The sequence below is a fragment of the Cynocephalus volans genome, chromosome 12 (genome assembly GCF_027409185.1).
Source record: "Cynocephalus volans isolate mCynVol1 chromosome 12, mCynVol1.pri, whole genome shotgun sequence".
Lineage (NCBI taxonomy): Eukaryota > Metazoa > Chordata > Mammalia > Dermoptera > Cynocephalidae > Cynocephalus > Cynocephalus volans.
This window is the reverse complement of record NC_084471.1, coordinates 53,599,287-53,626,786: the sequence shown is the minus strand read 5'-3', so window position 1 is coordinate 53,626,786 and position 27,500 is coordinate 53,599,287. Positions and strand designations below refer to the sequence as shown.

The 27,500-nt window shown below is 36.7% G+C and overlaps 1 protein-coding gene across 1 annotated transcript in view; it reads left to right on the top strand.

Annotated features, from left to right (window-relative positions):
- The first annotated feature begins 14,239 nt into the window (after positions 1-14,239).
- The window catches only part of CAND1 (cullin associated and neddylation dissociated 1), a 41,598-nt gene continuing 28,337 nt past the window's right edge, over positions 14,240-27,500 (top strand). The window contains exons 1-2 of the mRNA XM_063075765.1: positions 14,240-14,627; positions 26,761-26,904. Of these exons, the coding sequence (XP_062931835.1) occupies positions 14,560-14,627; positions 26,761-26,904 (212 nt within the window). The 5' untranslated portion in view covers positions 14,240-14,559. The remainder of the gene's footprint in view (positions 14,628-26,760; positions 26,905-27,500) is intronic.

Sequence of the window (27,500 nt, the reverse complement as noted above, 5' to 3'; positions counted from 1 at the left end):
GTGTTTTGGATGTTAGTCATCCTAACTGGAGTGAGATAATACCTCAGAGTGGTCTTGATTTGCATTTCCCAGATGCTCAGTGAGGTTGAGCATTTTTTCATGTGTCTGTTCGCCATTTGTATATCTTCCTTCGAGAAATGCCTATTCAGCTCCTTTACCCATTTTTTAATTGGATTATTTGGTTTTTTGCTGTAAAGTTGTTTGAGTTCCTTATATATTCTGGATATTAATCCTTTGTCAGATGTATATTTTGCAAATATTTTCTCCCACTCTCTTGGTTGTCTTTTTACTCTGATGATTGTTTCTTTTGCTGTGCAGAAGTTTTAGTTTGATATAATCCCATTTGCTTATTTTTCCTATAGTTGCCTGTGCTTTTTGGATCCTATTCATGAAGTCTGTACCCACTCCTACTTCCTGGAGTGTTTCCCCTATGTTTTCTTTAAGGAGTTTTATTGTTTCAGGATACATATTTAATTCTTTATTCCATTTTGAGTTGATTTTGGTGTATGGTGAAAGGTACGGGTTTAGTTTCATTCTCCTACATATGAGTATCCAATTTCCCCAGCATCACTTGTTGAAAAGGTGGTCTCTTCCCCAGTATGTAGATTTGCTGCCTTTGTCAAAGATCAGATGGCTGTAGGCATATGGATTGATTTCTGGGTTCTCTATTCTATTCCATTGATCCATGTGTCATATTTTTATGCTAGTACCATGCTGTTTTGGTTATTATAGCTTTGTAATATAGTTTAAAGTAAGGTAGTGTTGTGCCTCCAGCTTTTTTGTTGTTGTTGTTGTTCAGGATTGCTTTAGCTATGTGTGGTCTTTTGTTGTTCCATATAAATATCTGGATAGCTTTCTCCATCCTAGAGAAAAATGTCATTGGAATTTTCATGGGGATTGCATTGAATCTGTAGATCACTTTGGGTAATATGGCCACCTGTTTTTATAAGGCTAATCAACTAAGAATGGTTTTTACATTTTAAATGGTTTTTTATTTTATTTTATTTTTGGGTGGTGGGGGGTGGGGCGAGCAGCTGTCTAGTACAGGGGTTAAATCCCAGATATTGGTGTTATCAGCACCACACTCTAGCCAACTGAGCTAACCAGCCAGCCCTTAAATAGTTTTTTAAAAATCAAAAGAAGAATATTTTATAATATGTGAAATTGGTATAAAACTCCAAAATAGGTGTCCACAAGTATAGTTTCATTGGAACACCGTCACACTCTCCTTTGTTTACATATTTTCTATGACTGCTTTTGTGCTACAATGGCAAAGTTGAGTAGTTACAACAAAGTTGAGTAGTTACTGAATAGCCCACAAAGTCTAAAAATATTTACTATTGGTCTATTTGTAAAAAAAATTGCCAATCTCTGATCTGCAGTGATGAGGGAGAAAAGGAGAGATACATAAGGTGATTGATATCAATGCATGGAGAATTCTCCAGTGAATTCACATTTTAAAACATCTTGAAAAAATTTAAAGAGAAATATGATGGCTTATTACTAATAATAATATTAATGAGAAATAATTTCAAGAAGTAGCAAGGAATATATGGAAATCATGTTGGTGAGGCTAAAAGCCCAGAAGATTCTGAGGTTTGTAAAAATTATTAATAACTAGAAAAAATGTTTATTTATGAGTCAAGGAAACAAGAATGGCATATGAGGCTACTACTTGGGGTGAATGGCATAATGCTACTAAATAGAAGAAATTAAGATGAATTACTTAACTCTCTTTAACTCAACTATCTCATGAAGTATGTTGTCATGCTTTCTGTGAAGTTATCATCACTTGGAAAGAACAAAATAAATATTAATAAGAAAATACGGGAAACCAAGAGAGTAAAATAGTAAAGAAATATACATCTGCTCTAGTTTATCTCAAGGCAGTATGAACAATATCTCAAGATATCAAAAAAACCAGCATCTCAATCTGTCAAAATGCTGTTGACAATTACTACATGGCTACTGATAATCATCAAGAATTTGGACAGAACTGAAGAGGTGCTTAAAATCTAGATTTAGAAAAATAAGTCTCCAATTAAAAAAAAAATGGATGCTGCAAACTATGGGATTGACAGCTTGATATGACTTCCAGTAAAACTCTAGGATGAATTATTTAGTCTTTAGGCACTGAGAAAGGAAACTTGTTTTCAATCAGGAGGAAACAGAATAGGTTTGCTAAAAAATAAAAAAATAAAAAAATAAAAAAATAAAAAATCACGCCAGATAAACCTTATTGTAAGATAGGATTATAATAAAGTCAAGACCTTTGACAGGTGTTTTTTTTCCCTTTGTATAAGATTTAGAAGGAATGATGTTTCAGATTGAGTTATTATCAAGTGCAATTATGTGAATTTGTAACTAGAGTATTTGATTAAGATATTCACCAGTGCTCAGTAATGAATTAATGCCAAGTTTTTCCAGGGGTATGATACTGTTTTATTCCCTATTTTTTAAAAAACAAATTGTTTCAGGATATTTCTGACATAATGCCTAAATTTGCAGAAACTCAGTAGCAGCAAGACTAGTAGCTAGAGTGTCTCATGGAAAAATCAAGATTCAAAGAGATCATCAGAAAACTGAAACAAAATCCTACAATTAGGTCTCAAACAAAACAAAGCAAAAGTAGAAGAACAAACCCAAAACCAGGCAAACAAAACAAAATTGTGGTTCTCAATGCCAGTTGCATGTTAAAATTACCTAGGGAGATTTTTATTTAATTGGTCTGGGGTGCAACCTGAGCACCAATATTTTCAAAAAGCATTTCAAATGATTCCAAGTTCAGCCAGAGTTGAAAATCACTTGCAATACACTATGAATGTAGAGTAGAGTGAGAAGTGGAATATCCAAAGCCCAGGGCATGTATGGAAATGGAAATGTTTAGAGGATTCTGTGGACTATAAGATCAACGAACTAATGTATCCTGTGAGATGTAGCAACTTAAAAAGCTAAAATGATCTTAAGTTGTAGATACCAAACAGAAAATGGTAAAAGTTAACTCCCATTGTCATGCAATTACGGTTGTCAAGCACCGTAAAAAGATTTTTAGTGCATTATAATTGTTTAATGTTCACATTAACTATATGAGGTAGGTATTATCTCCATTTGTGGTGGAGGTCCCAGGTCCCAGGTCTATGTGAGTTAGAGACGGCACTCTGGATCACCCTGCTCTATAGCATCTTATGCTGCGTTTAAGGTCACTGTGCAATACCCAAGCAGAAACATGTCAGAGCAGTTAGAAATATGGCTAGAGCACAGGCAAAATGATTGATTATACCTTCAAATACTTAATAGTTTATAAATATATTCTACTAAGTAATTTAAAATGAAGTATTAGCACAAATGTTTTTATGTGTCATAAATATAGAATTATTAGTGTCTAAAAATTCTTATCAAGACTGTAGATATGTATGTGACATATATACTTTTGTTTACACAATTCATGTTTCCTCCTTTGTAATAAATATCTCTTGCTCTCCAGTGATGACTATATTGAGTTATTCTTCTTATGTCTTAGATCAAATACTCTTTTCTAGGGGGAACCCATAAAAGAAAAATAAAGTTACTTTGACTCTTCTTGTATTCTAAATAAGTTTTTTTTTAAAAGGTAACGTGGATTTTATTTTCATTACTATTTGACAGCTTTATTGAGGTGTAATCGACATCCAATAAGCAGCACACTTTTAAAGTCTATACATTGATGAGTTTTGACATGTATACATATGTGAAATCATTACTGCAATTACAATAACAAACATTTCCGCCATTCCAAACTGTCGTGGAGCCCCTTAATAATCTGTGCCTCTCTTCACCCTCATCCCCACGCAACCACTGATGTGCTTTATGTCCCTACAGATTAGTTTGCAGCTTCTAGAATTATACGTAAATAAACTCATAGTTTCTAAAAAATTCTTCTTTGCCTGACTTCTTTCACTGAGAATGATTTTGAGATTCATCTGTGTGGGTATGTGTATCCATGGTTCACTCCTTTTTATTGCTGGGAAATATTCCATTGTATGGCTATATCACAATTTGTTTATCCAATTCATTTGTTCGTGGACATTTGGGTTGTTTCCAGTTTGGGACGATTACAAATAGATCTTCTATGAACAATCTTGTTCTTTGTCTTTGCATGAACATATGCTGTCATTTCTCTTAAATACCTAGGAATGGAATGGCTGGGTTATATGGCAGATGCATATTTAACTTTTTAAGAAAATACCAAACTGTTTTCCACCAGCAGTGTATAAGAGTTCCAGTTGTCCCATATCCTTACCAACACTCAGTATGATCAGTCTTTTTAATTTGAACTATTTCTAATAAATATGTAGTGGTATCACATGGTAGCTTTAGTTTGTCTTTCCCTGATACTGATGATATTGAACACCTTTTCAGGTGTTTACTTGTCATCCTGTAGCTTCTTTGGTGATGTGTCTGGTCAAATCTTTAGCACATTTTTAAAATCAGGATTTTGGTCTTCTTATTATTGAGTCGTATAAGTTGAGTACATATTCTGAATACAAGTCCCTTGTCAAATACACATTTTGTGAATATTTTCTCCTGTTTTAAGCCTTGGTTGAACTGTTAAAAGTAATAGTTTGCCCAATCAATAAACATTTTCTTTTAAATTAATTCTAGATTATGACATATTTTTAATGTTAATAACTATATGTATTATTGCAAAGCCCTGACACTTGTTAGGAATTGATGCAAATTTTTTATTGCTTTCTTCATGAAATACAAAGAGAATTTATGAGTTTTTTTCTTAGGTCCTATAGAAAAGTTTGAAGGGTTTGGGTTCCTGTACTGGCCAGCTGCCAAAAAAAAAAAGAGAAAAGTTTGTATTTTCTAAAATGATGTAAATACACCAAAAACACATTTTATAAAATCAGCAATGTTTTTAGAATGTAATATTTTTATCACTTTGCTTACTAGTATAAAAAGTAATAATGGACTAATATTATTGCATAAAATATCCATTGTCGAAAGAATCTCAGTAAAATTTCATTAAATTTATTTCTATTAAAATTTTTAATCTCTTTTTTAGCCTCATTTTACTGTAATGTTTTTCAATCCCTGATCCTGCGGGATCATGATTTCTCTTAAATTGCTCTTTAACACCTTTCTTCAAAAATCAAAACTGGCACCTGCTGGTAAGCAGAATACTCTTTTTAAGTAATAGGATAAGTCATCATCAGCACAACATTTATATTTAAAGCAAACTTCAGCATCTGCTGAATTCTAGCACTTTCTTCTGCATCCTTCTACCAAAACTGATAAACAGCTTTACATTTAAAAAGTTGTATTTTAGTTGTCTGAAAATCCTGGACAGTGATATCATCAATTAATATTAGAAAATGATATGATTTTTAAATGCCAGATGATGGTTAATACTATTATAAAAGTCAAAGATAAGAATAAAATGGTAGATATTTGAAAGGAAGTGCCTCTGCAACATAAAAAACTTTGTAATTTTTTCTAATATGTTACAAATGTATTTCTAACTGTAAAAGAATAATCCCTTCATAGAATAACAATTAAGTTTGATTTAGAGTGCCACTAAAAATTAACCAAGAGCTTCTAGCAGTTGTTTAGAAGAGCGTATATCATGGGAAAAACTCTAGCTGTTGGGTTGTTTCCCATCAACTGGAAATAAATCTCGAGATTAGTCTTACATAGCATTTACTTCCTTTTGTATCTGAGTTGAAGTCAGTATTGACAAATGATCCATAAGAAGAAGCATTTTGTGTCTATTTGAGTGTGAAACTGTCTACACTGAAACACAAATTGGAACTCCCTTTTTCCTCCCCTATTAACATATCAGCTTCAATATTAAACAAAGACTTAATTATATTTCAGAAATTAATAACTGGTCAAATAAATATAGCCCTATTTTCTTTATTTCCTTTAACTCAATTTACAACCAATGTAGGAATTGAGTACAGTCCACATTTACTTGGCAGAAGGCTGCTTTAAAGATGAACGTCAAACTTATTTTCTATTAAGACTCTCCTCTTCCCCATCATCTATTCAGCATTCAGTTCAGAAAAAATTACTGCTTGAACATTGGTTTCCAAATCATGTTTCATGGTACTTTCATCCCTTGAAGTAGTAAGAGATATGACTTTAAATTCTCTACTCAAATGTGTCAAGCAGCTGCATACTACATATTTCTATTTGGGACTCACAATATATGTTAGCATATTAAGTATTCAGAGACATACTACAGTTAAGAAAACTGCTTTCTAAACTTTTTGTTTTTAACCACAACCCCTCACTCCCACCCCAACACACACCCCAAGACCCAAGAGTATCTGTTTTTATTAATATTTTATGGAACTAGTGTTCTATAGTCACAGTTTGGAAAATGCTGCGGTAGAGCCTCCTTCTAGGGGAGAAGGATGGAAATCCATATAAAACCCTTGAGTTTCTTTGTTGCCCTAAGAGCTTTGACTTTTTTCTTCATCTTCTGCCATATTAGAACTGCCCTGGTGAAAATGTAGAAGGTTTCAGTTTCATTTATTTTTATTTTACATTCCTAGTCTCTAGCACTAATGAATGATGAATTGCATAAAGGGGCAGAGAAGCAAAAGGAGGAATTTACCTAGAAGTTGAATGAACCAAATAAATTTAGTTCTATTATTTTCTCTTAATTGTGGTTGCCAAATATCAACATATATTGTGCAGCATATACAAGAATCTTAACAAGATTACACACAGTATAACAAAAAGACTAGTACAGAAGGCAAGTCATTCAGTTTACTTGTTGAAATCCAGTAGAGCAGAGCAAATGGAAATGATCCATTTTGAGAAAATAACCTGAATTTGGTAACATTCCTCTCAAATCTCTCTTAGGCTAACATAATCAAACATAAAATGGACAAAAAAACTTCATTCTTTGTCATATAACTTCAGATCTTTCATTTCCCTGTAAAAGAGTCATTGTCATTCTAAACCTTTCCTTCTTGCTTGCCTTTCCACATTCTTAGAGGTCTCTTTCCTCACACATGTGTAATGTGGGACATTTCCTATTGTCTTAGAAGCCCTGAAGTTGAAAACGTTAGGCATTAAGTATTCTCACGTTTTTAACTGACACATACAAATTGTACATATTTATGGAGTACAGTGTGATAGTGTGATGTTTGGAAACATGTACGCAGTGTATAATAATCAAATTAGGGTAACTAGCATATCCATCACTTCAGACATTCATCATTTCTTTGTGGTAAGAACATTCTAAATCCTCTCTTATAGCTATTTTGAAATACACAATATATTATTGTTAACTACAGCCACCCTAATGTGCAATAGAACACTAGCTTACTGTAACTTTGTCCTTGACTAACCTCTTCCTATTTCTCCATCCTTCCTCTCCTTCCCAGACTTTGGTAACCACTATTCTACCTTCTACTTCTATGAGATAAACTTTTTAGATTCCACAGATGAGTGAGATCATGTGGTATTTGTCTTTCTGTGCCTGGCATATTTCACTTAACCTAATGTCCTCCAGGCTCATCCATGTTGCTGCAAATGACAGAATTTCACTTTTCATGGCTAACTAGCATTCTATTGTATAAATATACCACATTTTCTTTATTCATTCATTCATTGATGGACATTTAGTTTGATTACATATCTTAGCTATTGTTAATAGCACTGCAATAAACATGGGTGTGCGGATATCTCTTTGACTTCATTTCCTTTAGCTATATACCCAGTAGTGAGATTGCTGGATCGTTTTTTTGAGGAAACTGCATACTATTTTCTGTAGTGGCTGTACTAATTTAAATTCCTACCAAAAATGCCTAAGAGTTCTTCTTTCTCCACATCCTCACTAGCATTTGGTATTGTCTTTTTGATAATAGCAATTTTTTTTAGAGATGTGCTGTAATTTATTTAAATCAACCTCCTACTGAACATTTTTTTGGTATGATAGATTTTTAAATGCAATGAGTATTAGTTGGTTTCTTAGCCATCCATTAATGTCAACCCACCCTACCCAGCATTGCCACCAAATACTCATTGCCTACAGTACCAAGTTCCTTAAATTCAAAACCGAGTCTCCTTACAGACAAGGTTCCATACATTTTAACTTTGTCACTACCTTCTATTAAGAACCTTCCATTGTAAACAAAACAGATTACTCATTATCATAGAATGCATCTACTATCTTGTTTCTTGGCTTTGCTCATGGCATACTTTCCAGACAGTCTTCCTCCTCTCCATTAGGAGTCATCTTCATTAAACCGTCTTTTCATTAACATTTGGAAACCCCCTCTGGGCAACATGCTAAGGTAGACTACTTCCTTGGATAGCAGGGGATCTTCTTTTCAGGATCTGAAATCTGTTGCCCTGAAGTTTGCATCACATGAATCAAATCTACTTCACATAATAGGTTTTTTCATATTTGGAGATAGTCCAGCAGCTTTTTCTCTTCTAGGTGAAACCTTGCAAGTTTGATCAATACTTCTTCACTTCTCATGCTTTTGAGTTCTCTTCATCATGTTACTCTTCTTTGAAGTAATACCAACCTGACTGAGGTCTTCTTAAAATACTCAACCTAGAATTGAACACAACACTTCAGATGTGGTCTAGCCATGCAGAGTATAATTGGGTCACTGCTAGCTGCCTCTCTATAAAACACAGTTCTAGGCATCAGGACACATCACCCTTGTGGGGAGAAGATGTGGCAGCCTGAGGTCATTGCAGGGAAAGACTCAGGTGCTGAGATAGACAAGGCAGGCCTGGCTGGGTGTGGGATCCCACCATGCAACAGAGTCCCTGGGAACACCGATAACAGCAATTCCAACTGAGTTGAGATATCTCATTGTGGTTTTGATTTGCATTTCCCTAATGATTAGTGACATTCAGCTTTTTTTCATATACCTGTTGGCCATTTGTATGTCTTCTTTTGAGAAATTTCAACTCAGATCTTTTGCCCATTTTAAAATTGGATTATTTGGGTTTTTTTTTTTTTTTTTTGGCTATTGAGTTGTTTGAGTTCTTTATATGTTCTGGATATCACCCCTTGTCAGATGCATAATTTGCAAATATTTTCTCCCTTTTTGTAGGTTGTCTCTTTACTCTGTTGACTGTTTCCTTTGCTGTGCAGAAGCTTTTTAGTTTGATGTAATTCCATTTGCTATTTTTGTTCTTGTTGCCTGTGCTTTTAAGGTCTTTTCTAAAACATCCTTGGCCAGACCAATGTCATGAAGCATTTCTCGTATGTTTTCTTCTAATAGTTTCATAGTTTGGGGTCTTACATTAAAGTTTTTAATCCATTTTGAGTTGATTTTTGTAAGTTGCGAGAGACAGGGGTCTAGTTTCATTCTTCTGCATGTGAATATCCAGCTTTTTTGTTTTGTTTTGTTTTGTTTTTTTGGTGCCAAAACCCATGAATATCCAGTTTCTTCAGCATCATTTATTGAATAGACTGTTCATTCCTCAATGTGTGTTATTGGCACCTTTGTCAAAGATCAGTTTGTTGTAAATTCATTGCTGAAAACCCATGCATCTTTATCACACTAGGTGGAGCGAGTACAGACCACTGCACTGCCAACCCCTTCTCCCCATGGTAGTCATCTTATATAGACTGGAGGGCATTGGTGGGATGATGGTAACAAACTCACTTCTATCAGGGGGACAGAGTATTCTAAGAGAAATGTTGTAATTATTAATTGACAGAGAGTACTGGGTCTTTCCTCCCTTTTACCCTCTGAAAATAAACAAATGCTTGGAGGAAATGAAAATTCCTGCAGGCAGTGAAGGATCTACAAATCTTTGGAGTCTGCCTAAGACATCATTAAGGGTGGAGATTAAGATTTGAGTGTGTTCAAAAGCAGTGACTGGGTAAACAAAACAACATTTTACATTTGTACCACAAAAACTTCAGATAATTCATTCTTTGACTACTCACTGCTCTGTGCCCATCTGAGGAGGGAAGATGAGAAATAGAAAGAAGTGGCAGGGTCAAGAAGAGGGTTGGCAGTGCATGCAGTGATATGCATTCCCTTTGTCTAGTGTGGCAGAGATGCACAGGTTTTCAGTGGGTGACATGGACAACTCTCTCTGGATAAGGTTGGGCTTGAGCCCTCTTGAGGTGCCCCATCTAAGAGTGCTGTTTGCCACCTGGAGGGTGGTGGAGTGCTCCAACCTGCCATGTCAGGGAAATGTGCAGTGGGGAGACCTCTGAGAGAGACCTCAAAGAACTCACAATCTTGTCCCTTATAAAAGAGTCAATGTTTGGGTGTCTGCCAAACAGAGGGCATCAGTGGTAAAGAGAGAATTATAACTACAACAATTAAACAAAGGAAATTTCCCCTTTTTCTCTTACCTTTTCTTTTGCTATCCTCCTCAATCCTAGAGGATTTAGAAGCAGGAGGGCGTCTTTGGATGAACATTGGACTAAACTAGGATTGAACTTTTAACACCTGAAAGGGTCTGGAAAGCTAACGGGTCTGCCCAAGATGTCATTAAAGGTCATAAAATATATTTCTATGTGTTTGAAAAATGAAACAACAAAGTAACATTTCATGGTGGTAGCCCAACAACTTCGGATTATTCAGTAAATCAATTATATGTTTCCATTGCCCTCCTATTATTGATACTTTCTTTTAATTCTCACCTCAGTTTCACCATACATAAACGTTTTAAAGACAATTCTAGGATGTACTCTATTTTAAATACAGAATATAAATATAAAGCTATTTTGATTCTATACTCCTGGTGAGCATATTTCTCAATTTTACCTAAAATACAAAAATTTGATATGATATTTAATATTTGATCACCATGAATGTTCCTCAAAGTTAAGGAATATGTCTTGTTTATCTTTCTGTCCCTAGTACAATGCCTGGCATAATGCAGGCACTCAATATATGTTTGTGAACTAAGCTAAACTACTGGTTAATATTGGAAAAACTTCCCGACAGTTTGAAGGACTTCGTTTTTCTTCTGTCAAATTTCTCATCTCAACTTTTTATTCTGACCATCAACTAGAAAACTCTGAGATTAGCTTTGCCTAGGTTTATTTCTTTTTGCACCTAAAATTAATTTGGCATTAACAGATCCTTAAAGAAAAGCATTTCTCCACTGTTTCATAACAAGCTATATTCAGTGATATACAAGTCAAATTTCTAAGACGACAAGAATACAAAATAAAATTAAACATGACTAAGTGCCTATTACAAACCTGGCACTGGCTATGTGCTTGAAAGAAGCAGTAGTTTAAAGATGGTACATGCATTTAAGGAACTTAAACTCTAGTTGGAAACTAGCATATAGCACTGTGATTGGTTCAAGACCCTAGAAAGAGGAGTGGTGGAGGGGAAAGTCACTGTAGATGAGGAGAAGCATTCTAGTGTAGTAGCGATTTGGAGTATGGCCTCTATGTGGGTTTCAATCCTGACTTTATCTTGTTGGAGAACTTTAGCAAGTTACTTAACCTCTTCGTGCTTCTTATACTTAAGATGTGGATAACACCAACCTCATAGGGCTGTTCTGAGGATTAAATGAGTTAATAATACAGCACCTTAATAGATCTGCAACATAATCAGCACCATTTTAGACAAGCCCAAGTACAAAATGGTGCCATCCACCTCTTCACCTCCCCTCCCTTGTTCTCTTTTATAAGAAGCCTCATGGTTTCGGAGAAAATAAAACTTCTGGCGTTTCTGCACACACAGAACTCTCCATTCCCATGACCTAATTCAATCCCCAACCTGGAATTACATCATCCAGCTCTTGGTGCCAACATACCAATATAAGCTCCCACCACCCTATGTTAGCGGCTATCCTCCATTTTCAGGGCAGCCCCGGGCTGTCCTCCATTTTGAGTACAGCCTGGCAGATTTCTTTCTTTAATAAAGCTTGAACGGTACCTGGCATCACGGCTCACTTTCTTTCACACCTCACCCATAAATAAGTGCTTATTATTATAATTATAATTATTATTACATATAAAGACTTGGAGCTGGGTCTTCGAGGGACTCAAAACTTTGGTGGGAGAAATTCCTATTTCAGAACAGTGACAGAAAGGTCAGAAAGAAAACATTGAAAGAATATAATAATAATAGCAACTAACTTTTATTGAACTCTTTCCTGGACCTTATAAGTGTGCAAGAAATATTAGATATAAATATTACTATTATGCTCTATGCAATGCACTAAGCACCATATATGGGATATCTCATTTAATTCTTGTAACAATCCTATGAAGTAATACTCTGATGATTATCATTTTACCCATGAAGAAACTGAGGCTTAGAGAGATTAAAGCGAATTGCCTAAGACTGCTAATAAATGGTAGTAAACAAGATTTATATTCAAGGTGTCTGACTCCAAATATTATAGCTCAGTTGGAAACTGATAGATGTAAGGATTTACACACACAAAAAGACAAACATTGATTTGCTGTCTGATTGGATACAGGTTAAAAGGAAAGTCTATTACCAGATGACTTGTGGTTTCAAGCCTTGGTGTCCACACAAGAAAAATAACCTGTTTGTTTTTGTGTGTATATCTGGTTTACATAAAATACTGTGCAAAGGTTGTTCAGAGCAGAAGGAAGTTCTGGCTAAAGTGCTCAAGGATGGTTTGATGAAAGAGACCCTAATGATGGCAGATTTGGGTAAAATGAAAGAAGAGCTATGGCATTACCGGGAAGAAAAAACGTTACATATAATATAAAATATATTTATTATATATTAAAGCAAAATGACACATGGGGGTAGACAAGAGTAATGAGGAGAAATTTAGACAGGTACTATGAGGCCAAATCACATTACATCTGCTTTACTAACTGCTATTGTCTATAATAGTGCCTGACTTAGAAGATATTCAGTAATATTTGGTGAATGTAGGAAAGAATGGTAAAGAAACATCGCGTAGATTTGATTGAATTTGATGTACAGTATTTGGAAGTAAGGAGCTATTTAAAGGTTTGTTGTTGTTTTTAATAGGAGTATCAGAAAGAGACTGAATTTTCCTTATCTCTTCACTGGGCTCTCTCCTTTTTCTTTTAGAAAGGCCTGTCATCTAGCTCCAGTCCCGCCTACCTCAAACCCATCCCTCATAAACTTTTAGGTGTTGACCCCTAGCTGGCAAAATTCACGTGAATAATCCCAAATGTTAAGCAGATAAAAAACTTGGATAGTAAAGCTAAGGCTTTGATACCTCATCGTTGATGGCCGTGTTTGTATGCCTGAAGGAACCATAAAATTCATAGGTGCAGGACCATCAAGTCTTCAAAAGCTAACTACAGAAGATAGTCTTTTAGCTATTTTAAATAAAACGAGTAGGCCCTGAACACATTCAACTGTCACAGGCCCGTTAATCTTAATAAGGTCCTGCTGGCGTTAGGGAGCTGACTTCATGACACACGGAAGGAGTGTGTCTAGCCAGAAAAGTCGGGAGGCTTGGCTGCCCTTACAGGGGTAAGGATTAGTGAGAGGAAGACGCTGCTAGGCCTCTGCCAAGGACACCAACGGATCCGCAATGCGCCTGCCCAAACCGCAGCAACACCTGGCTCTGAAAACATCGCATAAAGGCAGCAGCATGTGCAAGCAGAAGTAACAATGCGCTGCAGAAACTGAGTGCGCTCTCACCGAAACGTTTTATCCAGCACAGCAGCCTCGCCAGCCTACTAATTCCAGCATTCACTTCTCCCACGGGAGCCAATGAAGAAGCTACAAATTCCTGTAGCCAATCACATCCTGACCCAGTGTATCACCCGACTGAATTCTGGGACTTGTGGTTTTCACGTGGCAACATTACACCATGGTGGTTAAGGCAATGTAGGCCACGCGTCCGATTTGAAACGAAGGCTCCCTGTTATAATTCTTCTGTTGGTCCCTCCGCCAGCTAACTCTTAATTCTCACTTTCAGGACTTACATTCCTTAGAAATCGTAAACTTTTTCTCTTAATGTCATACGAAAAAAACCTCGAGTTATTTTCGGATTGAGGTTCACTTGTCCCACGCCTCCCGGCCTTTAACCGTCGCTTTAAAATCTCGCGAGAACAAACTCCTTTAGTCGTTGTCATGCTTCTGGAAAGGCGGTTCACGCGAAGACTGGCAGAGGCTTCAGCCAACAGGATTGCCCTTTAACTACGTCTCCGCAGCGTGCGTGAAGAGGCCTCCATGAACTCTGACCCCAGCTTTCCGTAGCGTCCCCGCGTCTGCCGCCCCCGCCCCCGGAGCGAAGGAGGCGGGTTTTGGTTTCTTGCCCTAGGGAACGAGTGCGGAGGGAGTGGGAACGAGGCGGCCCAGCGTAGAAAGTGTCTGGCTCCTCGGAGAGGCCTTGTACGCCCAGCCGCTCATGAGTTCTTCTGCCGCGAGCAGCGCCGTCGTTAAGCCAGCCCGGTAGCCTCGGCTTCCCCCGGGACAGGCCCACGCCTCGCCGGGGAGGGGGCAGCCCTCCGAGGCGCCTCCCTACTCAGCGTCGGCGTCGCGGTGCGACCCTGGAAGCGGGAGTCGCCGCGAGCGAGAGGAGGAGCTTCAGCAGCGGCAGCGGGCAGAGGCACCAGCGGCGCCAGCGGGCGGGATCGAGGCCGTCAACATGGCGAGCGCCTCGTACCACATTTCCAATTTGCTGGAAAAAATGACATCCAGCGACAAGGACTTTAGGTGAGGCCGAAATCCGACCCTAAACCCTACGTCGGAGTCCCCCATCCGCGGCCCAGGACCTCACGCAGGCCTTGCCCCACCCCTTCGGCCATAAGCTGTTTCTTCGCTTCCCCGAGGTCTCCAGCTCACCGCACCGCTCGATCTCCCACCCCGGCGGGCCCCCTTCTCTCCCCCCTCTAATCTCCTCCCCCATTCTTTCCTGTAGGCCGTTGCCCTTCGCTGTCCCTAGGCCCCTTCCCTCTGCGTCTTTAGGCCCCCGCACCGTATTCCTTGCCCTCCTGGGACGTGATTCTCGGTCCCAGGTAACGCGAAGGGGCGAAACCAGCTACATTGTGGGGAAGGGAGGTGCTCTAGGCTATGAGATCGGGCGGCCGGGCCTACCCCCCCGGCCTTCCCCAGACGCTAGGCCGCCCGGCTCGCTCAGGCCCAAGCTGCTGCCCACTCGGGGACCCAGCAGCTGTCTCCTTTTCCGCAGGTATGAGTGGGCCTGGCTATATTCAGGTAGAACAGTTAACTTTATTTTAGCGTTTCGCTGGTGTATACTTTTTCTTTGGATTATTATTCGTCTTCGCGACGGTGGGAAAAAGGGGGAGGGGAGCCAGGATGGAGGAAACTTGGCTGGTAGGGTTTTCCCGCCAGCATCTCTGTCAGTTTCCCTTGTCAGGTAAAACCCACGTAGGAACTGGAGGTTTCAGTCTCATATCCTCATAGCCAGAATCACTGCCAGTGGGGTGAATTGCTGAACATAAATCGGACAAATTTATCTTCTTGAAAGGAGTTTTCTAATAGGGGTCTGCTGAATGTGAAGCTTTATTATAACAGTTCTGTTCCATGAGGCTTGTACTGTAGGTTCCAAGTTTTTGTAACATGCATATTGAAGGTTTGTTATACGTTCACGGATTATCTTGCTGGGAATTTTTTTTGGCAAAAAAAAATTTTTCTGCCTTCCCCCCTCCCAACCTTTTACAAATAAATAATAAATAAGCTCTCGTTCTTAAAAAAAAAGTTTTCTCTTTCTTTGATACTTAAGTTTTGTTCTCTAAGGCTTTAATGGTGGAAATTTGTGTGCATTATAAAGGAAAAAGCAAATAGTCTTCAATTAAAATTGTGGATAAAGAGTTTATGTTTGTATAAACAATACGTTTAAACACCCGAAAATATGTCCAAACCGTGTATACATGGAAGGAATTTTCTGATTTATGAAAAGAGAACCTTGCAAAAAGTAATGATCGTGTTCCTAATTAAATTGATGTGCTGGACTATTAAGATGCTCCATGAAGTACACTTTTGCTTTTGACTTCAAACCACATATGAGTTTTAAACGTTTTGCTATCTAGGGTGCTTTTAAGTGTTGCACTTGAAATCTTTAAAAACTAGTTTGCTGATGCGAAAGAGTTTAGTGTTGTAACTTTTTGCAAGTGACACGTTTTGGGTATTTTGGGATTTTAGATTTGTGTAGTGCCAGGGCCAAAATCATGATTACTGGGGGAAATAAAAGTTGCGTGCTGTTTCAATGATTAGAATGCTGTTTGATTCCTTTTGGGGCTTTGCTTGTTCTCAGTTCAAGTTATTGAAATTTAAATAAACGTTTTAATGGAACATGTATACAACTTTTAGCTATATGAAGTGTGTGGTGTGGTTCTTCCCCCCTTCTGTTAGTTTGACTCATCCTGTAAAAGTGGTAAGTTTCATTGTAACGGTGCCACTTTCCCAGAAATAATACAATTTTGTTCAACTAATGAGAAGACTAAAGACATTATGTTAGGTGGTGGTAATGTATATGTGAATATTGACTGAAGCTTCTTATCTAATTTCTTGTAAAGGAAAGATAATATATACATGCCTGGGTGTTTTTAAAAATAAACTGTATGAAAAATTATAGTACTCTAATGCTAAATTATAGTCATTGCTGAATTTGATAAGGATTATCTACTGAGTTGTATTAGAATGAATGAAAACATTGCTTGGAGGATTAACGTTGTGTTGACACACTGGTATTTCTAATAGTTGGTGAATATTATAGAAAGTGTGTTTAGGTACAGTAAGTGACTTCTAGTAATTTGGCATCATTAAGGTACTTTTATTAACTCTGTTTTAGACTTTTTTGGTAATATGTGTTAGCCTTCCAGTTTACAGACAAGTCTTTGGAAAGAAAGCACTCTGTATATTAAGGGTTAATTAAAATAGTGAACATTTGAAGTAAAATATTTTGAAGATTTTTCTGCATATTTCCAGTACAGGCATTTATTTTAATACATTTGTTCTTATTTTCAAAAGATGTTTTGTTCTCATTAGAAATTTTTTTATTTATTGTTGTAGGTATCAGGATTTGTGACCGCATATTTTAAAATATTTAGGGCCAGAAGGATCTTGAGGACAAGATTAATTAACATTATGGATTGCCTAACATATGCAAAGGCACTGTACCTTGCACTAAGGAGAGGGGAAGAAAACAAGCCTCCAAAATGAAGAAAACATTTTATTTTTCTCTTGGTAGAATCTAAAAGGAATTTGACCTAGTCACAAGATCTGAGTTTCAGTCATGTCTGATTCTTTGTTGTGAACTGAGATCTTTGGCAAGCTCCTTATGAGGGGGTCTTCAGAAAGTTCGTGGAAAGATTCAGATTTTAATTAATTCTGTTCTTCCATGAACTTTTTGAAGTACACTCATAATTTGAGATTATATTTTTCACTTCTGAGAGGCTTGCACATGGGTGACTGACTACAAAAGGTTACTTATACACCTAAAATTTCAGGTCTCTACGTGGTTCCATTAATGCGGAGAAGGTAAAGAAATGTGTGCAGGCTTCAAAATTATGGAGCTTCAGCATTGTTAATGAATCCTTTTGTAGGACTTAAATCATAGTCTCAGTTTATTGAAAAAAAATTTTTTTTGTTTTCACGTTTTACTATTCTGAATTATTTGAAGGGATATTAAGGTTTAGGAGGAATGGAGAAGCACTGGGATGAGAAATGTCAGGACCAGGAGCTCTTTGAAAAAGGCAGTGAGCATTTGTGTTTTCTAATGTCCAGGATAGTACCTGTCACTAGCTAGCCCTGCTTTTGTGAAAAATTATTTTTAAAGTAATGAATACTGATTAAAATTACCTTTTAGAAGAAAATCATTCTTTGGGACAATCCCTTAGAATAGTGTTTCTCATCACTTCCTCCTCAAAAGGAACGCCCTCTTGAGTGTACCCAGACTTATTTTTTCCAGAAAACCTTTATACCACCATATATTACTTTAAGTCCAATGACCTCTAGGAATGCATATTCCATAAAGGAGTAAAGAGTAATAATAACGTGATGTAGGCAGTAGGTTGGTGCTTCTGTAGATACCAGAGTGAAAGCTTTAATGTGGGTGAGCCATGTTCATACTTCATTTATGAATATTAATACTGAGTATTCAGGTGGTTGAGGTAAATAAGAAAGTTCTACTTTTATTTTCACATGCTTCACCATCAACCGAATCAAAGTATTCTGATGAATCAAGAGCTAAAGAAGATATTCTTTCATGTCTCTATACATAGTAGTTAATATTAATGCTTACTGGGAGTTTATACAGTTGATTTTATTTATCCTTACAACTCTAGTAAAAGTGGATAAGAATCTCTATTACAGTTGAGGAAATATATTTGGAGAGGTTAAGTACTTGCCCAAGGCCAGTTAGATGGTAGATCTCAGATTTCTAGGACCTCTTCACTCCCAGAGTATGAACTCTTATTACCATGCTGTGCTGCTTCTCCAAGGTTTTGTTTAGGGGACATTAAGAGTCAGGCCTTAAATTTCCATTTCCTCTAAAATTAGGCTGTGGAATATTTTGTGCTTGAAGATGCTTTTAATAATTCCTTGAGTGGGATGCAAAAAGTTCAAACTTCTGGTGCTTGCCCTCAGTAAATCTACATGCTTGTTGAATGGTTAAGACCTTATTGTAAAAAGGTTGATAACCCAGGGTAATATGTAGTTTTCAGGCTTTATGTGGCAGATAGGATTAAAGCAAAGAGATTCTTGTCCATGAAGAGATCTGAGCTAGGTCTTGAAAATGAAATTCTAGATAGAGAAAATAAATACAAGTCTGAAAGCACACTTTACAGTACTTCACTGGGGGTGGGGAGAGCTCCATTCTGTCTAGTTCCTTGGCCATGTGAGTTCTAAATAGATGCTTGTTTAAGTTGAGTTGGATTTAGTTCCAGAGTTAGAAAAAAGTATATAAGGATTTTAGGAAATCTCTTTAAGAAACCATTATAAAATCAGTCTATTTATTTAAATATCACTTGATACAGTCTTAAAATAATTCACTGTGTTGTAGAATGCAATCATTTCCCAGTTTGATAGTGGTTTATGTTGAAAAATTTATTTATTTAGGAGTTTTGGATATTGGAAAGCATTTTCTCTTGGAAACTGTTTAATATGCTAATAAAAATCTCAGGCTTGTTAAGGAATCTTAGACTTTCAGAGCTGAAAGAGAACTTTGAAATCCTATCACATAGCTGAAAGTACTATGTGGGCATTTACAATAACATAACAGAAAATACTAAGTGAAATTATCTTTACTACTTGTACTTGAGGAAAGTGAGTTTAACCAGAAGAAATAAATTTGTGGAGATTAAGAAGGTGATTTCCGGCACTTTTAAAGTACTTTTTAAAGTTGATAACAGTAACTTACTTAATTTAACTTAGTGATATTTCTTGATACGGATGTAGTACTGATTATCAGCAACGATTAGGGTTCACCACTGAAAAAGAGAAGAAAGGGACCTCACTGAGGAAACTGGGAAGAAAGATGAGTAAAAATTAGTTTTATTTATATGAAGAGTATTGAGACTGTTCCATGTTAATTTGTGGCTCACTAAGGAATAAATGAGAAAAAGTGAGATAGCCACGGTATGTGTACAAGATCTTTGAAAGATAATTGGTTTACTGGGTGATGCAGTTGGCCATTATCACCCAGGGTGCTTTTGGTAGCTAAAGTAAAAACTGTGTTTCTATATGGGGGTATGAGTGTTAATACTCATTATTCAGTGGAAGGTATTTGTTTCTACCATTATTTCTGCTTCACTACACTGTATTTACTAAAGATGAATAAGTTCTCCCCTCAAAGAACTTTCAGCCCAGTAGAATAAGCCAGGTGTGTAAGTTCTAGGCTGTGACTGTCCTGTTCATCACTTTGCTTGCAGAGCTTAGCACAGTTCCTTATGTTGCTCCCCCCCTTCAGAAAAAAAATACTTGTTGAATAAATGAATGAAATGGCACTTCATGCAGGATATATCCCCTTGGGAATCCCATAGGAGTCTGAAAGCTAACATTTTAGCTTCCCTCTTTCCCACCTTAAGTCTTATTTATTCTTATTTTGGCCTGTTACATTACCATCCACTGAAAGTCCCAAGCAGAAAACCTTGATGTCATCCTTCTCCTTTGGTTCTCTGATGAGTACTAGGGAACTTCAAAAAATTCATGGAAAAATGGAGTTTAAAAGATAAAAATAAAAGATATAAACTTTATTTCTCAACATAAGCTCCATCATTCAAGACAATTTTATAAGTGATGATACCAGCCATTTAGTCCATCCCTGAAGAACTGAGAGTTCTGGGAATTTAACATTGTCAGTGCAGACCTTTAACTGAAGAAAAAATGGGTGCACTTTAAAGAGTTTTTTTAAGATTAGGAAACAAAAGAGAAGTCAGAAGGAGACAAATCAGGACTGTAAGGTGAGTGGATGCCTAGTGATCTCCCATCGAAACTCACAAAATTGCCCTTGTTTGATGACAGGAATGAGCAGGAGCATTGTTGTGGTGAAGGACTCTCTGATGAAGCTTTCCTGGATGTTCTTCTGTTAAAGCTTTAGCTGACTTCCCTCCCAATAGTTTCATAATAAGCAGATGTTATTGTTCTTTGGCCCTCCAGAAAGTCAACAAGCAAAATGTCTTGAGCATCCCAAATAACTATTGTCATGACCTTTTCTCTTGACAGGTCTGCTTTTTGCTTTGATTGGACCACTTCTACCTCTTGGTGGCCATTGTTTTGATTGTATTTTTAATGCCATGTTTCTTCTCCTGTTACAATTCTTTGAAGACATGCTTCAGGATCTTGGTCCCTCTTTTTGAAAATTTCCATTAAAAGCTATGCTCTAGTCTGCAGCTGATCTGGGCACAACAGTTCTGGCACCCATTGAGTGGAACGTTTGCTCAACTTTAATTTTTCAGTCAAAATTGTGTAAGCTGAACCAGTTGAGTTGTCTATAGTGTTGGCTATTTCTGCTGTTAGTCATCAGTCCTCTTCAATTAGGGGATGAACAGGATTTTTTTTTCTTGCAAATTGATGTGGATGCTTTGCCACTGCGGACTTCATCTTCAACATTGTCTTGTTTATTTTTAAAATGAGTTATCCATTTGTAAACTGCAGATTTCTTTTGGACACTGTTCCCATAAACTTTTCGTAAAACATCAATGATTTCACCATTCTTCTACCCAAGTTTCATAAATTTGATGGTTTTGCTTCAGTTTTAGCATAATTTGTGTTGCTCTGATGGGGCTTTTTTCAAACTGTCGTATCCTTAGTGCCTCAAATTAGATTCTGTTCAGACATGTTGTAACAAGTTAGTATCAGTTTAATTTGGGGCAAAAAAAAAAAAAATTGAAATTCATACATAGTTTTTTCATAATATGCATTTTCCATGCACTTGTTGAAGACCCCTTGTATTTCTCAAATTAGTCTCCCTGTCTCCAGCCTCTTCCTAATCCAGTCTGTTGTTCACTGTAGCTGTTAGAATTTTCTTCCCAAATATCACAGCTGATCATTGTCTCCCCAACTGACTATGCAATTCCCATTGACTACAAGATAAACTCCATTCTTCTTAGCTTTTGCCTATTAGAGCTCACTGAATGGAATTGATTTCCCTAAAATCTCTTCCAATCTCCTGATGTAACTGATTTAGTAGATATTTTCTTTGGTCATCTATTTGATGTTTAGACACTGTTTATCAATTTTTTCTTCTTGAAATTCTCATGTATAGGCATCTCTGACACAAGTTTGGTTTACTACTTGTAACAGTGAGGGAGAACACACCTTTGGATGTCTCAGGAAGAGGGGGTTAGAAGGAAATATATTTATTCGTGATTTGGGGAAGGATCTGAGGAAGTGGAGCTTTGCTTTAGATTGGATATTGTAAAAAGGGAGGGCAATTCCATGATTTGGCATCTTGATAAGTTTTATAGGGAGGGTAGACCTAAGCCTGGGGGAAGCTGTAATTTTTAAAGAGGTAGCAGTTACTCATTTAGTTGGAGAGGGGGATGTTTGGTATTTTATGTTGCTCACTGATCTTGTCTGAAGTGGATACCCTGAGATTGTCTTTGTTCAAGAAAACAATATGCGTTAGCTGTCAGCATCAGATCTGTTTGTAATATTGAGGTTTAGGTGTGAGCCTCAGGTCAGTTTTTGGACTGTAGGGGCTGCTGTTTTTTTCTTTCTCAGTCCCTACTTTTGGTGAGGAGCAGATGAAGTTGCATTGCAGGACATTAATTAATATTATTCACATCTTTACTATGGCTGAGATTTTGTTGATTTAGATCTGAGGAATATTCATTCAGTGTGTTTTGTAGTTGAACCTGAGTTAATCCTTTCTTCTGTTGAGATGAGTGGTTGAACCATCTGATGTGACAGTGTGGATGCACAGTAACATCAAGACTCTGGACAAGGATACATAAGCTGACTGTAACACCCAGATCTTGTGGTTTTTTCCTCTACTTCTTTCCTCCTGACTTATCCATTACCATCCCTGTATCTAATCTCTTTTGAACAATGATTAGTTTTACTTCATAGGTCTTGAATAAGGTTTGTTCTCATTATTTGTAGTAACTGTGTTCTATGAAGTCACCACAAACACTGAATTAGCAAATACTGAACCATTGCTTCTGGAGGAATTATGGGGTTAGGTTCCTGTAAGCCCTCGGTCCAGCATTTTCATCAGTTGACAAGTTCATAACCTTGTTTTATGTGTGTGTCTGTTTAAAGATACCTTATTTAACATATATTGTTGATTCAATAACATTGAACTCATAGTCAATAGCACTGAAACTCATGCCCGAATGAAGTTTATCTAACAGTATTTTCTTTCCCCAAGGCACATCACAGCCTTGCCTATGCACTTAGGAATCCTAGACAGCACTTCAGCATTATGGTAGGGGCCCATATTAAACAGCAAAATTACCAACAAAAATGCATGAACTTGTGAAAAACATGGCACTAAATAGGGTAAGAAGAGGATATAGTAATCTCCCCTTATGCACTGGGAATATGTTCCACAATCCCCCAGTGGATGCCTGAAACCATGGATAGTACTGGCCCTATGTATACTATGTTTTTCCTATACATACGTACCTATGATAAAGTTTAATTTATAAATTAGGCACAGTAGGCGACTAAAACCGTAAGTAATAGTGGAATAGAACTATTAAAACAATATGCCAGCATCACTACTCTTGTGCTTTGAAGCCGTTATTAAGTAAAATGAGGGTTACTCTAACTCAAGCACTACAATAATGCAATGGCCTGATAACCCAGATGGCTACTAAATGATGAATGGGCAGGTATAGCATCTACAGTGTGGATATGCTGGACAAAGGGATGATTTACATCCTGGACAGGACGGTGTGAGATTTCACGCTACTCAGAATAGCGCACAATTTAAAACTTATGAATCGTTTATTTCTGGAATTTTCCATGTAATATTTTCAGACTACTTTTGACCACAGGTGACTGAAACCATGGAAAATGAAACCTCGGATAAGAGGGCTATTGTACTTTCACAATGGAGAGCTGAAAATTAGGAGGCAGCTGGTAATGTGTGTGTTGGGTTACTCAAATTTTTCACCACTCTGCATTTGTCTGCAAATGACTGCAAAATTAGTATTAATTTTGAGGTTACAAATAATGAGTAGGCAAATTCACAAAAACAGAATCTGCAAATAATGAGGATCGACTGTACGTCCTTTTGTTTCCATGTTCGTTGATTGTCACAACCCTAATTCAGGTTACCATCACTTCTCACTTAGACTGCTGCAATAGTTCTCCTAATTGATCTCCATTCAGTCTGGCTAAATGAAGATTGGTTTTCTTCAGTGGTGTCCACGGTGTAGCTGGAGTAGTGTCTGAAATGCAAATCTGATCATTTCATTTGCTCCCTGTCTGCAGCCCTGATGCCTTTCATTAGCTTCCCATTGCTCTGAGAATAAAGATTAAAATTTGATACGGTCTACACATCTCTTTAATTCTTGGCTCTTGCTTACCTGGCATCAGTTCTCCCTATGCTTCCCCTTGATTCTGCCCACTCTTCAGATCTGTCTTTCCTGACACACAACCCCCAATCCAGTCTTGGTCTGGTTACTTTGTTATACCATTGTGTTTTCTTGATGACACATTACTTTCCTTTATAACATTTATCTCAGTTCCTCGTTACATTGGTACTTACTCATATATGCAACCTTAAAAATAAATATACCTCTTAGACTGTAATGTAAGCCTCAAGACAGTAGGAATTGGTTCTGTTTTAGCTATCCCTTGTATGCACAGCCGCTATTACAGTACATGATAACGGAGTAGGTTCTCTTTACTTAGTGAATGATATCAGGCCCTTCCTGTCTTGACCTTAGCCTACGTATCTATCCTCTTCCTGTTAGGTTTCCTTCTCTAGTAGGTTTCTGTGCTCCAGCCAAAGGGAACAGCTTCTTTGTTCTTCACTCTGTCCTTCCTCACTACCACTATCACTACCACCACCACCACCAAAAAGAAAAAAGAATTTGAATCTCAACACAGCTTTCCCCATTCAAACATCTGTTTATCCTTGAAGATCCAACCTAACGGTTCTTTCATTAGATCATTTTCATATGCCCTTGAGTATTGTTTTTAAAAAGTTATAAGAATGGGATTTATCTATTTACCTGTCTGTCCAATTAGACAAAGAAGAGGAAGGGACTTGAGTCTGCATGTATCATCTCAGTTCTCAGCCCCACAGTAAATGTTGAAGAGATGTTTCCAGATTGACTTTTGAATCTGTCATTGACAGCTTCCAAATTGGTCGCACAACTTCCTTATAAGGAGATTTATAGTGCAAATTTTTATATCAGATTAACAGAAGCAAGTAATTATTCCCAGAACTTTCTGGTTTTAGGGTTACCATTGAGAAGTAACTCGTGTTATTACAATATCTCAATCCAGTCTTTTTGGTTTTTAAAAATAACATTTATTGCTAATTTTGCTGGTGCTCACTTCAACTTTTTAAAAATATTTAACCGTTAATCATAGATTTTTGAAAATCGGTAGACACCTTTATTACAATATAAACTCTTTGAGTTCAGGGGTCAAGGCTTATCTTTCATCTGTCCTAAGTTCTTAGTCCAAGCTTTCCAGCATAACAGGTAGTGAATAAGTAAATGATGAATAAAGGAATGAATCTGTGTACCAGTAGAACCCATTCAGAATCATAAAACAACTCTTTACTTGGAATTATCTACTTTTTAAACTAAATCGATGATCATTATGTTTTCTCTCAAAGCAGATAACTGGCATTGCAGGGGTCCTTAGAGGTCATTACTAATATGATTATTAGTGGGTTTTATTCAGGTAAAATGGTTAAGATGTTTTCAGGGCATTGTATGTAGAAGTGTCTACATTAATGTGCTATGCAGTTTTTTTTCACTTCCCAGAATAATAATGTTTTTATTTTGTCTTGTCATTATATTTTAAAATGGGGGAGAGGCTTCCAATTTGGAGAACTGTGTCCATTTTTTAAAAATATGTTCTTAATTTATCTTGTATTGCCCCAATGTGAATACATTATAAGCTTTTCTTTATAAGCAGTTTTACAGAACTTGGTAAGAGTTGAACTAAATGCTCTTATGTAGTTTAAAACTTTGTCAAATCATCATAAGTGGACATACTAGTTATTGGAATTATCTTCAGAATTACCTTATATGTAATGAGTTGCTAAATTATTAAGTTGTTTTGCCAGCCTTTACCACATAGTTTATAGCCCACCTTGACAGACTATTTCTATAGTTGTTTATTAGTTCAGCTTCAATAGTTGTATTTTTTTATTTAAACATGGATTTTGACACTTCTGTGTAAAACATAAAGTAGTAGACTTTTTACTCAAGCTGGATCTGATTCACATAAAAGGAAAAGGCGTTAAGTAGTTGTTATTTCAGTTAGATATTTTCACAGGGGGAGGGGGAACCAAGAATTATGGGAAAAATTCATTTGGATACAATTATTTCGTATTCTAAGAAATTACTTTTAAAACAATGAACAATTGGCTGGTAACGTATGTTGGAAAAAATTTGAGACTATTTGCCTTACCTTACCAGAGTTTTACCTGAGATCGTATTTACCTTATCTCTGTTTAACCCTTTTGTTTAGAGCTCAGATTAGACGATTGATCACTCTGGGTTTTTGTCAGGCTAGTCAATGTTAAATCTTCCTTTGGCGGTAGTTCTTAAGTGGAGGGGGGTAGAAGTCAGTCAGGCGGAACAACTTTCTAGAATCATCTTTTCACCATTTTGAAAATATACCTGATACCTGGTGATTGGCATTGGGCTAGGGGCAAGTTTGTATTTTGGGAATTTTCCAGTAATTTATAATATGTGACTCCCAATGCAACACACACATTATTATGCAGGGAAGCTGTTCATAATATGTGTGGTTAAGGGCTTCTTAGATAAAGTTCAAATCCCATGCAGAGAAAAAGTAAAGGAGAGCTTTCCACTCTAAAAGAAGTGTTGCAATTAATTAGAATGAAAGAGCATTCACTGTAGGTCCTGTAAATAAATTTGAAATCAAGACCTACCTGGAGAAGATAATTTTGAATAATGGTACCTTTTATAGGAGCATAGCAGGACTTTAAAAAAAATCTATCTGTCCCATCTATAGGAATACAATGAATTTTAAGTACATTTTGTTACCTTTTTCTTTGGTAGCTTTTAGTTTAAATTTATGATCACTTAACAAAAAGTAGATGAGTTTTGTAATATGCTATGTTCCTGTTGAGAGAATGATACAACATTATATTTGAAAAATCATTATCTTTTTTTATTAATGCTGTAAAATTTTAAAATTATCAACAAATTTTAATTTTTGGTAGGTTTATGGCTACAAATGATTTGATGACAGAACTACAGAAAGATTCCATCAAGTTGGATGATGATAGTGAAAGGAAAGTAGTGAAAATGATTTTGAAGTTATTGGAAGATAAAAATGGAGAAGTGCAGAATTTAGCTGTCAAATGGTAAGTTGTTTTTTACTTGCTGGGTCTTTACCCCACCCCCTGCTTCCCTCATTTAAAAAACTCCATGGTAATTGTTAAATTATCTTACTCTTATGCTGTCTTTCTAGAGCATTTTCTTAGTGTTTGTATATTGTACATACAGTATATTTTCTTGCAGCATATACATTACTAAATGTGGCCTTTCATGGTATTTTTAAAATTTCTTATGAGTAGTATATATGGAACTCCAACAACAGTGGTTCTCTCACTTGTTTGACCATAGCCTGTTATTTTAGCTGGGTTAAAAGGCTTACTTGCCTTTATCTATCTCTGTATTCTAGTGGGGATGAAATTTAAAAACCACGTGGTCAAGGAAAATAAAAAATAATAATGAAACTCCTATTAAAGAATAGCAGCAGTTAAAACCGTAGTTAACTCAGAACAGTGTTACCTAAAAATTTGGTTATTCTAATTGTCTTTGTCTGTATAATGCAATGAGTTTCTTAGGCGTGATATTAGCAGTTGAGTTTTTTATTCTTTGTAGGTTACAGAATTTGAGTTCTCAGTAAATTCTATTAATGTACTTATTTAATTTATGAATACCAAATTTTAGAAAC